Below are 15,323 nucleotides of genomic sequence, written 5' to 3'. Positions count from 1 at the left end.
CCATCAGCAAAAAATGGACAAAAAATCTAAAAAATATTTTGTCTCAGGATTTTAATGCAGAATGGTGGAGAATTGATCCAGAAATCGTTTAAGGTACTCCGCTTGAGAATCGGATGAGAATTGGGGAAGATATACCCATCACGGTGGGCCCTATAGGGGAAAACCCCATTTTCAAGGGAACCCATCACAAAAAATGGACAAAAAATCTAAAAAATATTTTGTCTCAGGATTTTGATGCAGAATGGTGGCGAATCGATCCAGAAATCGTTTAAGGTACTCCGCTTGAGAATCGGATGAGAATTGGGAAAGATATAGCCATCGCTGTGGGCCCTATGGGAGAAAAACCCATTTTCAAGGGATCACGAAAAATGAACAAAAAATCTAAAAAATATTTTGTCTCAGGATTTTGATGCAGAATGGTGGCGAATCGATCCAGAAATCGTTTAAGGTACTCCGCTTGAGAATCGGATGAGAATTGGGAAAGATATAGCCATCGCTGTGGGCCCTATGGGAGAAAAACCCATTTTCAAGGGATCACGAAAAATGAACAAAAAATCTAAAAAATATTTTGTCTCAGGATTTTGATGCAGAATGGTGGCGAATCGATCCAGAAATCGTTTAAGGTACTCCGCTTGAGAATCGGATGAGAATTGGGAAAGATATAGCCATCGCTGTGGGCCCTATGGGAGAAAAACCCATTTTCAAGGGATCCCATTACGAAAAATGGACAAAAAATCTAAAAAATATTTTGTCTCAGGATTTTGATGCAGAATGGTGGCGAATCGATCCAGAAATCGTTTAAGATACTCCGCTTGAGAATCGGATGAGAATTGGGGAAGGCATAGCCATAACTGTGGGCCCTATTGGGGAAAAACCTGTATGGCCCTATATTATACATAGCCCAGATTGGAATTAATTTGAACTCTGAATCGATGAGAGTATACTCTGAATACTCTGAACTCTGAATCTCAATCCTAACTTCTGTTATCCACCCAGATTGTTAATATGGATCTGAAAAATAGCTAAAGCTTCCCCCAAGCTCCGTCACTAGAATTTCCAAGATTAAAAAAAATAGTAAAGCTTGTTTATATATATTCCATATATTTTGCATATATTTGTTGGTTTTTTATACTTTACACAATAAAAATGATAATGCATCTCAACAAAAACAATTATTCGCAGTACTTATCGAATAGATTTCAAAGACAAAAATTTGCTTGCGTGATTTGTAACTTTTGCTTTTTGGAATTGTTTTCCCAACTACTACTTGCTTGGTTTTACTTCGCTCCTCCTAGTGCCTTGTGTGGCGTGGTTATCGATATAATCGTTATTGGTTAAGAAAATAAAATATAGTCATAGTTAATTTCGAAAGATCCGGATGCGGATCGAGAATTATACGACGCTCCTACATAATATGTACATTGAATGCGACATGCAAATTATTCTCGTGAGTCATCAGTTCATCGATGTTGTGGTTTCTGCATTTGGTTAAACTTAAGACATAATTAATTAACATAGAAATTAGGTAATAGTATTTAAAGCAACTTAATCTTAAGGTTACGAGTTCTATCTTGATATTCTTTAAACTTTTTTTTTCTTCTAATTCCTTTTTCAGAGCGTTGGTTTTTTGTTTGTTTTTGTTATTTTTAAATTTAAAATCATATCATGTTGATAATAATTTAGTTATTTTCGAGTTATGGGGATGAAGTTTGTGAAGCGAGAGTCACGGTAACAGTCACGACAACAGTAACAGTTTACGAGTGCGACTAACGAACGAGTAACGGTTTTGTAAACCTTCAAAACTTTGCTACGTTTTTTAAATTGTTGTGTGATTTGTGTCTGTGTGTTTTAGGTGATTATATAATCATAATATATATCGATATCGATCTGGTGTGATGCTTTGTGATTGATCGCTTTCTACTTAAAGGTTAAAGTTTTGTGGAAAGTGGGGGGGATAGATGGGTTCTGGAATTACGGGCGTTAGTTATTCTTGCGTTAAATATGCTTAAAGACTTATATTATATATTTGGTGTACTTTTTTGAGTTGTGTGTTCTGTTTTCCTTTGCTGTTTGTTTAGTTTAGTTTGTAACTGTCTTGCATAATATTCGTAATATTTAATAACTTGTTCAATGCGCGCATGCCTGCTGCCACCTGCTGTCCTTTCAGATCCTTTCAGATCTCCATCATCTCTACAGCTACATAAACTAAATATAATACAGTTTTTTTTTTTGTTTTGGGGCTCCATTGGGGGTTATCCCAACTCTCCATATCCTTGCTCTCCTACTCTATATATCCATTTTTCCCTTCAAAGTGTTAAACACGGCACAGTGGTTGCTCCTGGTTCCCTGCTTTCTACCCGCTTTCATATCCAATCCTAATCCGGCTACTCGAAGGTTGTGCGTTTAACGCTTAGATCTGTGATATGGAGAGTGGTGCGGCGGCTGTGTCCGGCATGTACTCCTTCAGGAGGTCCCTAAGTCGCAGGATCTCCCTGCCAGCTGCCGAGAGGTCGCCCTGGAGAGAGAGTTCCCGCTCCCTAAGACGCTTGATGTCGCGTTGGCAGGTCTAGAATAAAAAAATAAATATTAATTAGTTAAGCTATTTAAAAGTTAAAGGGCTACCAGTACTCACCACATTCTGCCTGAGTAAGTCCAGTTTGTCGCACTTCAACCTAGTGACCTCCTGGCGCAGATTCTCAATCTTCACAATCGTCTCGTTGCTGGGGGAACTGCCCATCATGGTGGACTGGACTCCGTCCAGGCACAGAGAGCACGCCTTGGTGGTGGCCTCCGCCGAGCTCATGCTCTCCAGTCCGGTGTCACTGTCGATGTAGGTGGCTCCGCCATCCAGATGAGCCATCATTGGATCTAGATCCACGCTGTTCAGGCTGGAGTCATCGCTGGTTTCGGACATGGTGGCCACGGCCACGCCTCCATTTTGGGCGGCATTCACGCCGGAGTTAGCCACGCCCACGCCGGTACCATTCTGGGACAATAGACCGCCATTGGAGCTGGTGTTGTTAATATTGTTGTTGTTCGCCTGACGAGAGGTGATGTCCGGGGATGAGGAGGTGGATTCATTCGAGGATTTGGACTTTGAAGAAGACTTTGAGGCTGTGCGGCTGCAGGTCTGTATGGAAAACAAATATTTAAATAAGATCAATAAATAAATTGTTAAAAAAGTATTAATATTCTAACAAAGCTTCTAAAGCTAGAATTTGTGAAGCAAAACTTAAAGCAGCTTTGAAAACCATTGAAAAATTATTTAAAGCAATTTTTTAAATTTGAAAATAAGAGAAAGCTGTGCTATCTTTTTCGCAATTAAGAATAAATTTAAAATATTTTTGGAAATAATATAAAGCTTTACTTTAAATAGAAATAAACATGCTTTTAAAATTCAAATGAGTATTAAAGTATTTCAAGAAGTCTTTTTAGTTTTAATTTTTTATTTTGCCAATTTGTTGGTTTTCTATTACAAATAAATTATTATCTTTTCTATATACAATCGTTTTTAGTTATCAAATAACGTTTTTATCAGTGTCCAATGGGTTTCAATTCTTGCCGACTTTTTGGAGTGAATAAAAAAATGGAATAAATATTTCGAATTTTCATTAAAATATCGTAGAAAATTTTAATTTTTAAATAAAAATTAAAAACTTACATTCAGGTTGGGTGTCTGCATTTCGGGCTGTGCCTCCTTCTTGGAATTGAGGGTTCCCAGTTTGGTGTTCACACTGAACTTGTCCTGGTGGCCCGGTCCATGGGAATTGCCCGTGTCGACGCTCTGGGAACGCACCCTCATGATCAGAGCCTTCTTCACGGTGTCGATGAACCGCGAACCGGCATTTCCACCACCACTCTCGGCCTTGGGGGTTTCGGGGGTGGGACTGCCGGCTGTGGCCTGGGAAAGATCGGCGCCCAGGAAGTCGCGGGTCTTCTCCCGCAACTCCTCTACCAAGTTCTGCAGCAACGAGGTCCGGGTGCGCTGCTCCAACTTGGCGAACTTATCCGCCTTGTAGCAGGCGTTCTCTGCGTTGATCAGCTTGGTGAGGATGAACTCCTTGAACTCCTGGCCCTTGCGGAACACAGCCGGATTGGGAAGAGTGGGCCCGAAGAAGGGCACATCATCTCGGGCCGTCACACTGACCTTGTAGCGGGCGTGGGGGGTGTTGGGCTCAATGGGCTGCACCACGATGAAGGCGTGCAGGAAGTGACTGGCAATCATATCCGGGGAAAACGGAGTGTTGGTCTCCTGGAACACAATGGCCACGATGTCGTTGCCAATGTGTCGCTTACGCTGCAGCTGCTGGGGATCGCCCTCGGTGTGGGGCAGTAGGGTGGAGACATGGAACATGATCTCACGCTCCTTGAATACCTCGTAAACGGCCGTGTCGCCAGTGTGTCCATTCTGTATGTCCAGTCCACCCCTGTAGCCCTTGTGATCCTTCAGCCGAATCCTCTGGCCCAAAACGTCCAAAAACTCATCGAATGCCGGCGATGTTTGTTGGTTTCCAAAGAGCTCCTCCTCGGTGGTTTGTCCATATCTTTGGTAGAGCACTCCGAACTTGAAGTGCGAGACGAGAACGTGCTCATCGTAGACACTGATGAGCTGCGAGGCCTTGGGGCACAGGACAGGCATGAAGTTGTCCACCTGGATCTGTTCGTTCAGCAGACGGACCATTTTCGCCGGACTCGGCTGGGCACCCAGGCAGGACACGGGTATTAGTTCGTGCATGGTGCCAGTGCGTAATCTCAGTAGGATCCGCATGTGCTCCTGGTTGGCCACATTCTCCGTTTTTATCGATATCAGAACAGGTCCCAGCTGCTCGTCCTGTCCCACCAGATTCGAGTGCTCCCTGGCCGCGTAGAACCGTCGATAGCACTTGGCCGTGTCGTCCGTCTCGAATTTGGCCATCCAGGTGGTCTGCGGAAGGACAGGATTGCCCCTGGCATCGTAGGCGCACTCGTGCTCGGTCCCGTCCAGCCAATAGCCACCGTGGAGGGGCAGCAGGATCATCGGATAGGGTGCCGGTTTGGCCAGCGCCTCCTCCAGGAGTCTCTGCGAGGCGGGAATGGCCGAGACGATCGACGAGTTGGAGCTCACCGACGACTGGGACTGGTAGTGGTGGCCATTGGATAGCATCTGAACTCCGGCGGAGTTCACCACGCCGCTGAGCTGCGGGGAGGCGGGGGTGGAGCTGCAGGCGGAGCCCGACACTGTCGAGCTGCTGGAGTGGTTCATTGAGTGGCGGAGTGTGGCCCGAGATCCGGAGTGCTGCAGACCGCCACCGTTGTGTGGGTGGGTGTGGCTGTCGTGGGGCGAATGGGGTTGGGGTACCCGCTCCTCACTAGCGTTGCTTCCGCGATGGTGGTTCTGGAAAACACAAAAAATAAATACAAGTTAGTGTTGGGTTTTCTAGTTCAAGTTAGTTAGGAGAACTATCCGTAAAATCCTGCTATAGTTTCCCCCCAAAAACTCTTCCCAGTTGGTAACAAAATTTGGCATTATTGTTCAGTCAAGAGTGTGTCAGAGATCCGAGTGCCCCGGCCACAGCACCCACCCAATTTTGGGGTATTATATTTTTTTCTTTCTAGCCTGATTATGGTGGCGTGTGGGTGCCACAGTGGAGCCTCCCACACGCCGACAAGGCAGCACTGGAGGCTCTGCGACTCTGCAGCATGGCTGCATTATAATTTCATGCAATTATCGTCAGTGAAACCCTGCTCCTCGATGCCCCTCTATTTCCTATCGTCGTATGCAAATGTTCCGGCCTCGAGCCATGTGGATGGATTGGATAATGGCAGAGCTCTGCGCGGAGCAGCAGGGTGGTGCTGCACTGGTGCAGCCCCAGTGGTGCAGCTACAAAGCCATGGAGCTCGGCCCGCTGTCGATGCCTTTGCAATTTTGTTGGCACAAACTATTTGCAAAAGCGCCAAACAAATATGGCAGTGTGTATATGGGTGGGCGGTGGTGGAAAGAGGGCGTGGCTGTGCCCATGGATTACGTGATGGACTTGCAGGAGAGGGGAAGAGTGCCAGCGAGGTTAGAGGCAGCGTTGGGTTGAATTTTTGATAACATTAAGCCAACATTTTCATTTGACATGCACTGAGAGAAAAATATAGGATATGGGTGCATAGTTTCGCTAAAAGAGTGTGTTTTTTTTTCAGTGTGCTCCTCCATTCAAGTCCTTTCCCTCTATTTAAGCCATTTCCTTTTCAATTCCTGGCGCCACTCGAAGCTTTTGTCTAGTCGGAAAATGCAAGACCACCCCTCCATAGCCTCGCCACCATTTAACCCATACCAGCCCATGCTTAACCCCTTGGCTCCTAAACAAGCAAGCATATTAAAAAGTTTTCTTTTTCTAGTTTTATTTGCAAACAGTTTTTCCATAGCTGCGATTCTTTTGTTGCACTTTCGGCACTGGGTGTTTGGTGCGAGGCTCTGGCCCCTGGCACGTACCCAAGGGTTAAAGAGCCAGAGAGGCGGAGAGGCGAGGCGAGCGGGTTAAGGTTCATCGATGGTTCGTGCCTTGATTTAATAGTCTGCCAGCTGCCAATTGCAACTGCTTCGGATGGCTGGAAATAATGAGCCAGAAAGGAAGTTGGCTAAAAGGCTAAGAGCCAACTGGAAAGTTTGACAAGCTCTGGCATCGAAAACATTCACTTTGGCTGCCTTGAAGGTTAACCGATTCCGATTATTCAAATTTACGTTGTGTGCCATTCAAGCCGAGTTTCCAGTTAGTTGACTGCACCGCTAATGAATTGCATTGTCAGACATTTGAGTGCATATCCAATGGATTTTGACATCCATCGCTCAGTCATCTAGGTATCTATGTATCTTTGTATCTACATATATGTATCTAGTTATCTGTAGCGTGTGAACCAAACAATGGTCGAAAACAAAATATGCAAATGCACTGCCAGTTTCCTACTGCAACTCCCTTTTGGCAGACAAAACAAAACGAATGTGGCAATTGAGGCAAATTAATAAATTTTGTTGTAACCCTAGACAGTCGGAATTAAATGGAAACTGGAGCTATTGAAGTGGAGTGGGTTAGCTGGGTAGCTGGCTCGATACTTGCAGATATAGCTAGCTGGTCACGTCACACGCTTAGTTGGCTTCATTTGCCGAGGGCGGTTGCCCTTTTGAATGTTTGCTCAAATGGCAAATGGGAAATTAGGAAAATGGTCAGGGATGGGGTGTGGTGGGTGGGTGAGGACGACCACGACCCAACCCCAAAAATGGTAGATAGTTAGATGGATAAGCTGTCTATTAGACTGGCTGGGTCAACAAAGCCCAGTGACTCATCTAATAAGGAAAGGAAAAAGTTCACTCCCCCACTAGAGCCCTGAGTTAATTTTCGTCAAGATATCCACTTTGGCAATTGGTTTCGGTTTTGATTTACTTTTTGTTCTACGAGATCTAATTAGGAAGCCATTGCTTCTAAGTATTAAGAACAACCAGACAGAAACCGGAAAATGCCAAAGTTAAAATGTAATAAAGTGGAAAGCATGACGAATGTAGAACTTGCTCCGCAAAGAACTCACAGATGAAGAAACTGGCTGCCAACGACGATCATTCCCATTCCGAACAATCTCATGACAATCATAATGCTGATGATGATGTTTATGTGCCGATTTCGAGGAACTTAAGCGGATTACAAACAGCGCATACACGAGCCACAAGAGTTGGAAAAGTGTTACGAGCTTGAAGCAAAAAAAAATATATATAAAAATAAAAATATAGAGAACATATGAGACCAGGGCAAACCAAAGTAAGGCAAAGTTGCAAGAGGAACTACTATTGCCATATGGCAAGAGCTTCAAGTGGGGACACGAAATGCACTGGAAAATATTAAGAAGACTATAGGAAGTTTCTCTTAAATGTTCTAGAATATTTCGATAAATTTTTGTTTAGTGTATTGGGGCATCATTTCGAGGTTAGTGGGGTATTGGGGGGCGTGTGGCTTTGTGGAGAGCCTAGGAGAGTCATCTCTGTCGCATTGAACCCTCGATTTGCATAAGGCGAAGGCCAGAGATTTGCATGGCCCTCGCCCAGCCCTCAGCCCCCATATGGGCCAAATCCTGCGATGTTGCCAAAGTCAACAGGGCTTCCTTGTTGTTTTTATGGCTCTTGTTGATATTGTTGTTTTTTTTTGTTAGCCTCAAGTGCAGGCGGGCGTCATTAAAAATGTGCATTTCGTATTCATCGCCCTCGTCTTTTCTCACATTGAAAAAAAGCCCAGGAAACGGGCACCTAAAAAAAAAGGGGCGAAACATCAAGCTCGGGGGGAAGGATGTAATCAGTAGGGGTTTCAGAGCCACTGCAATGGCTTGCCAACTGTTAATATTAATATTTTTTTCTTTTCGAGTTTTGTTTGTGAATTTTTTATGCAATGCACAGAATGAAGAAAAAAGTGTGACACATGTGAGTTCTGGAGTGATTGATATATGTGTGTGTTGGCTACGCACGTGAGGTAGACTCTGGCAGAGAAGAACTTTATTTATTCCAAGTCCCCAAATGCAACCCACTCGCCCGCATGATTTATGTCTGTCTCCAAGGGTGATACAAAAAAGTTGAAAAAAAAATCACAAGTCAGTCTCGAGGCTCGAGATTGAAGAGCTTAAATCAAAATCGCATAAATCACAAATGTCAAGTGAAGTCAAGAGTGAGTGTCAAATTGTGGCAGGATGTGTGTCTTTGGAATAAAAGGAAAGAATTGAGGCAACTCTTAATCTGAACTCTTGATTCTAACAGAACTTTAGCCAAGACCTAAAATTTTTAATGATTTAAGCTCCAGCTGCTATGAACTCGGGGAACTATTAAAAAGCGATCTTAAAATTCAAAATTCTTGACACGTTTGCGTGAGTCGACCTGAGCACGAAATGTTATGTTTGAAACGCTTTCACAAACTTAATTAACATAGACCCATGGACTTTCTTATCGCTAGAGAGCCATATACCAGAACAAAATATGTGTTAAAATGGGCATTAAAACCAACTTCACAACTCATCAAATTTAATAAAAAATTCTTAAGAGCTTAGGCCACTGCAGTGGCTGAGTATGAGATCACTTAGTGAGCTCAGCTCTCACACACTTCAGGGGGGCGTTTTGGCAACTGGCTCATTGATATTCGTGTTTGGTTTATCGAACACCAAACACGGCCTAAATAAGGCAATCAAGACACTGCGGTTGCTACAGTTTGGCGACAATTCGATTAGCGGAACAAAAGGCCAGCAAAACGTAAAACCGAATACCTGAAAGCGAAAGGCATCGTTGGCCAAAAATGACTTTAAATTATGCAAGCCACTTGATTGATTTTCAAGATTCACTAATTAATAAAAAATCATATATATTATTTTGCGGTTTTGGGGTATAAATAGATTTTAATTGCCCAGCAGAGCGACAATGGAGTTGAAGTCGTTGCCTTGGTGTGTGACCCAATTTGTGCGCACTGAACCCAACACCCGCCGTTGAAGTTGAAGTTATTTTCCTTTATATTTTTTTCGTTGCCACTCTCAGCGTGTGTGCAGCATAAAATTAGCTGCGACAATTCCGAGGCAGAAACTGAATCAGAAACAGAACCAGAGACAAAGCGGTGAAGCCACTCCATTCCCACACGCCCACGGGAAGTAATTTCCCCCTCTATCCATCCGATTTGATCGGAGCCCGGAGCCCTGAGTAGTAGTTACCAACGGCAAGGTATGAGGAGCATGACTTCATGTCACGCCTTTGTGAGCAGCACATATGTGAACTCCAGTAATAAGATATTCTGCAACTCACACTCGACCTGAGTTAGGGCCGAGAGTGGTGGATATAATGGTAGTGTCATCAAGGGTTTAGGTTTTAAACTAATAAACCATACTTATGGGAACAAAATCAAACTAAGAGCTCTCTTTAATATTTTAAAATATTTTATATAATTTTCTGAAATGTATTATTCACCATGCAACAGGGTCCACCCTTGATATGAATGGCTTTCTTTGACTTGCCCAACCTTCTTCGAGTAACCCTTTCGCGCAAGCGCATTGAAGCTGCTCCGTTTCCAGTTGACTTCCCAAGCCTCCCCAGACTCTGACTCTGTGTGTAACTTTTCACATTTAAATTACAAACAGCTGACAAAAGTTTTGCCGCCAGACCAAGTCAAGTCAAAAGTGGTTGCCCAATTGCCAGGCAGGGCTTCTCTTAAAGTTGCTCCCCTGTTTTTATTATTTTTCTTCGCTTGGCTTGCTTTTCTCATAAAATAATTGCTCGTGTGATCGGAAGAGTCTTTGCCTTTCAACTTCAGTTGCCAACTCCTCCCCAGGAGAATAGTCTCACGAGAATTTCGGCAGCCAAGCGTGAAATATAAAAGAGTGCTCCTCTGTAACCCTTCCTAGAATCAGCCAGAACATCCAACTACCAAGCCCCAAAGTTGTAATCGTACTTGCCTTCCTGGAAACTAATTCTATTTTGCATGTTTTCAAGCAGTTGTCCAACTCTGAGATACAAATGCTTCCTGTTGGTAATTAGTGGAAAGATGTCTGATATCCGAGTCAGAGGTAAACTCAATTCCCAGCCGCATATCAAATATTGATTAAACAACCCAAACTGGAACATAACTCCACATACATACATCCAAGCCATATAACGCATTGTTTACTTGGCCAAAACAAGCAACCGACGAGGTTAACAAATTGGACGTGCATATTGAATTATTAAAGGCAGACTCGATGGCTCCGGCTCCGGCTCCGGGTCTGAAATGTCAACTGCAGTTGCCGGCAGGAGGTGATTTTAACCAAGTTAAGAGCCCTTGCCGGCCCAGAACAGTTTGCAGAACTGTCATTCCAAAAGGGACTCTGGCACAGGCACTGCAAAATTTGTGATAAATCAGTTGAAAACTTAATTAAGCCCCTGGCGTGCATAAAATATATTTATGATATTTCTGTGGGTTACACTATTAAATAAATTATTCAACTCTTTAACGAGTTCTTTTGAAATTGAAATTTCTGATTTTTATTTTAATTTTTTGTTCGGTGCACAGTTGGCTGTAATCCGCACTTTTTGGTTTGAGCCACTCTCGGTTTATTTCGGTCTGTTTGTCAGCGAATTTTCTGACTGATTTATGGTTTTGCCAGTAACAGAAGCTGCAACATTTGGTTGCAACAACAAAAGTGGAGAAAGGGGGGGCCCTGACATTTCTCGGCTTGATTTTTTGGCCCACAAAAGTTGCCTGACCACCCGCGGATGCGTTGGCGTTTTTTTTTTTTTTTGGCATCAACAACATTCACTTTTTATTTCGCATATTGCTATATGTATCTGTATCTGTATCTACATATGCATATGTATCTGTTTTCGAAGGAAATAATGTGAATAAATTGGGTCAACGCATGTCGCCAACCCGCTCTTAAATATCCCCTCCCCACTTAACACTCGGCCATCGTTAATCTTCATTCATTTGCATGTGTTGCTGGTGTTGCCTGGTGTTGCTGTCCAGGCCCTGCATTCATTATTCATTTTAGTCGAACAGTACCAAGGGCCCGATGGCCTGATGGCTCTCAAACTGCAGTGAGTACACCCAAATAAGTGGCAATTGCCGCAAATTGCTTCCTCAGCTGCTGCAGTTTACTTATTTATAGCAAATCTTTTGACGCCATAGCGAGTGACTGTATCTGTGTGCAGACACAAGTGCAGTACCATCTCATCCCCAAAAGCCCCCCTCAGTTTTTACTCCATTTTCGAGTCCCCAATCCCATGTCTGCAAACATTTGTTGACTGACTTATTTATGATCGCACACGAGACACGACTCGTAGCTGTTTGGAACGCAAATTAAACAGCAGACGCCAGATGGAAATCAGCGAAAGGCTCATAAAACTATTCTCCGTATGCAACTCCGTTGATTGTTTACATTGAAAGATTTCCAGCTTAATGGCCGATAAAGGAATAATGGAAAAACCTGAATCATCTGGTTTTTCAATTGCGGGGAGTCATCAGAAAGTTTGAAATAATAATGCAATTTATTATCTAAAAATGCAAGAGACTTTCTAAAAATTAATCAAGTGAAATTAATGATTAATATTCTTTCTAATTTAATATATTAAATATTTATTTAATATCTTATACCATTTTTGTAAACAAGAGTCTGGGCATATAAATCCATAAATTAACAGTCCATAAACTTAATAAGCCGTTAGGCCTTTAAACACGCAATCCAAGTGCGAAAAGTGAAGTGGAGAGTGAAGGTGCAGAGACATTGCAATTTTCCACTTTTGTAATCAATCATTGACATCCTGAAGAATCATTGGCCAGTCCAATTGCATGCTGCTGGCCAATTAAACAAAATTCCGAAATAGCCAAGTTAAGAAAACAATGGAGAGTCATGCAAGCGTCCAAATTGGCCGCAAAGTGAAATGCAAAACGAAAATAAAAGCCAAGCCTCAAACTCAAAAGTTGAGCAATGATCTCAGAGTAACAATAAAACCGAAAGGCTTGGAGTCAGCCAGTGGCCATTGGTCAGCAGATTCAAGTGAAGCATTTTGGCCAAATCCCCAGCCAAATCCCCCTGTATGCAATGCATTTAACACTTTCGACACCCATCGAGTTGGCCACAATCGGGCCTGGCTTTGTTGGTGATTCATCGGGAGTCGGGTTTTTGTGTTTAAGCGTTGTTTGTTTATTTATTTTTGTATTTTTATTTTTATTTTGGCTGCGTTACAGTTTGTCAGCAACTGTGAAACTTTCTTTTTACGAAAATATTTATGAAGAAATTCAAGCAGCAAGAAAAAGAGAAGATCCAGAGCCAGAGTCAGAGCCAGAAAAGAGATGGTTAAAAAAATAAAAAAAAAAGGGGGTGGAGTGTTGGGTTGTGGGCGTGTTAACCATTTTTAGAGCCCTTTCCCAGCTCATTGCCCCGGGGCAACGGGATTTTGGTCTTTCGCCTAATGAATTTATCTCGTGCTTTTTATATTTTTTTTTTATTTTTTAACACACAACATTGCGAGCAATTTCATTTAGAAACTTTCTTTCCCAGCATCAGCAGTTGTAGACAAAAAACCGGAACCAAAACTTGAAATTATCTGGAGGGCATATCATCATCTGTCTTTCTATTTGCTTGGCTTGTCTTGGGCTGTCTTTTTATGATACTGAAGTCTTCATGCCGAGCGCTCTTTAGTATTATTATTACTTTATTATTTCTTTATAAGTTTTTCTCGTCTTTGACACGCACGCGATGTCTGTCTGAAAAAACCTTGGCTAAGACTGTGGGGTTATTTGTCTTTCCAGAATTTGAATTGATTTTGGCTTTAGGTTGGCAGCGCAAAATAGAATCTGAATCTGAAACTGAAACAAATAAATCTCTACAGCACCAAATTCAATTAACAAAAGCCATAAAAAAATGTGACGGAAAAACAAATGAGATTTAATTATTAATTGAACTAGAGTCAAGGTTTCCGCTCTGCGATTTACATACAGAAACGACAGATGGAAATATGAGGTATCTTTTTGTTTAATTTTTATTTTCATGACAAATGAGGTCAAGTGGATGGATGATAATGACTTTTGGCAGCAAATCAATCCGAGGCGTGCGTCCAAAGAAGTGCGGGTGTCTCTTGAGAGTTAGAAGGTTAGATGGTTGTTGGGGATTTCTTCATAAAAAAAAACTGAAGAATACCATGATCCATTATTAAATCTTAAATAATACTCTAGTCAAGTGTGAGTACTATCAGATTTTTTTAATATCCAGCCAACACACCTACTGTTTTTAGATCTCTTTTGAGTCACCAGTTCATTGAACCAAATAAAGTAAAACCTGCCACAATGCGACAATCCCATTTGTCATCTCTGGACGTCTCTGGGGTGAGCCTCTGGTGACCAGGTCGCCTATCTGTGACAGTTTACAAGCCACAATAAAAAAACAGAAAAACTGCACAAAAAATTGGTAGAAAAATGAACTTTTTCGCACTTGCTGGCCATTAATTTCTTATGTGGCTTTAGACTTTTTTTCTGTGGCGTGCTGTTGCTTTTACTGTTCTAACTGTTGTGAACTTTGACATGGATTTGTGGTTCGCGTGACCCAAGAAATAAGAAAAAAGAACAGGTTTCACCCTTTGGGGCTATGGCAAGTTTATTGCACATATCTAATAAAGCTGATGGCCCCTCCAATAATGTTGTGCGAAAAAAACTAGTTTTCTTGGCACCACGAAAATGTCAAGCCGCGAATGATCGGCTTATAAGAAAAGCCTTGGTTATGGATATATCTTTGCATTTGCAATGCTCCAGTGAGCTTTATCAGCTGTCGGGTATTATATTTTTTGTTGGATTTTCAATTTCTGTGTCAGCTTATTTCCATGGCATTGTTGTTACTGAAATAACAAACAGCCAACAAATAACATTTACATAGGCTACAACCACCTAACGCTTTTCACACACGCTGGCTGGTTGCTGTTGGCTTTTCTTCTTGCCAAGCGAAAGTTGGCAATAACAATGCTTTTCCGGCATGCCTGTGGAGAAAGAGATAGCCTCTGATTGACAGCTGGCAGGAGAGAGAGATAGCTGAATACACTCTGAAAAAAAATTAATAGAGATTTTCTATTTTGGAAGAGCTATAGGAACTATTACAAGGCTATTTGTTGCTGGTGTTTTGGGCATAAATTAAGCCTAAGGTCGTTGTTTGGCCTGTTTGAAAAAATAACGAAAATAAAAAAAACAAAACAGTTAGACAGACAGATACCAAACGGCACAAAAGCAGTTAAGAACAAGACACAATGCCAACACATAATTTACACATCTCGCATAATAGTTAATCACTTGTAGATCTCTTTTTCTATCTGAGGTGGGGCTGGTGCCCATAAAAGCCACACAGAACAGAATCGATGCATAAAAGTGGGGAAACAAAGGCTCTTATATAATCAGTTCCCAGTTCTCAGTCTTCAGTCTTCAGTCCTCACTTCCCAGTTCAAAGATCTTGTTCTCTTGTTCTCCCCGGCATGCTAATGATCTTCGATCCGAACTACGCCCCATTCATAAATAATTTTCTGCTAATTTTTATAATTTTTACCCAGTAATTTTTACCTTTTCCAACCTCTTCGACTCTTGAAGTCCAATCAATGTAAACAATGTTTTCCGCTAGTCATTTTTTTTTACTGGCCAGGCCAGGAGGGGGATCTTGGGGGCTTAACAAAAACTGAAAGTTGAGCTGGCCAAACCAGCTAACTGGTTTTCATTTAAAAAACTGGCTAAACAAAGCCTGACGTTTGTTTCAACTGGTTGGCTGGGCCTTAAGTTTTTGTTTTAAAGGTAAGCTGATTCTCGAAGCTCAGGCTTGGGATCAGTCTCGAATTAGAG

At 42.3% G+C, this 15,323-nt stretch overlaps 1 protein-coding gene across 6 annotated transcripts in view; it reads right to left on the bottom strand.

Moving 5' to 3' along the window:
• Positions 1-2,152: 2,152 nt before the first annotated feature.
• Positions 2,153-15,323, bottom strand: part of RapGAP1 (Rap GTPase activating protein 1) — a 72,675-nt gene continuing 59,504 nt past the window's right edge. For 5 of the 6 annotated variants that reach the window (XM_017243462.3, XM_017243463.3, XM_017243464.3 and 2 more), the window contains 3 exons: positions 3,662-5,374; positions 2,633-3,130; positions 2,153-2,566 (listed from right to left, as the gene is read on the bottom strand). In XM_017243462.3, coding sequence (XP_017098951.2) covers positions 2,411-2,566; positions 2,633-3,130; positions 3,662-5,374 — 2,367 coding nt within the window. In that variant the 3' untranslated portion in view covers positions 2,153-2,410. The remainder of the gene's footprint in view (positions 2,567-2,632; positions 3,131-3,661; positions 5,375-15,323) is intronic. The other variant, XM_043212629.2, reaches the window with a different exon arrangement.

The sequence above is a fragment of the Drosophila bipectinata genome, chromosome 2L, assembly GCF_030179905.1.
Source record: "Drosophila bipectinata strain 14024-0381.07 chromosome 2L, DbipHiC1v2, whole genome shotgun sequence".
Lineage (NCBI taxonomy): Eukaryota > Metazoa > Arthropoda > Insecta > Diptera > Drosophilidae > Drosophila > Drosophila bipectinata.
The sequence above is the reverse complement of the archived record's forward strand: the minus strand, read 5'-3'. Positions and strand labels throughout refer to the sequence as shown.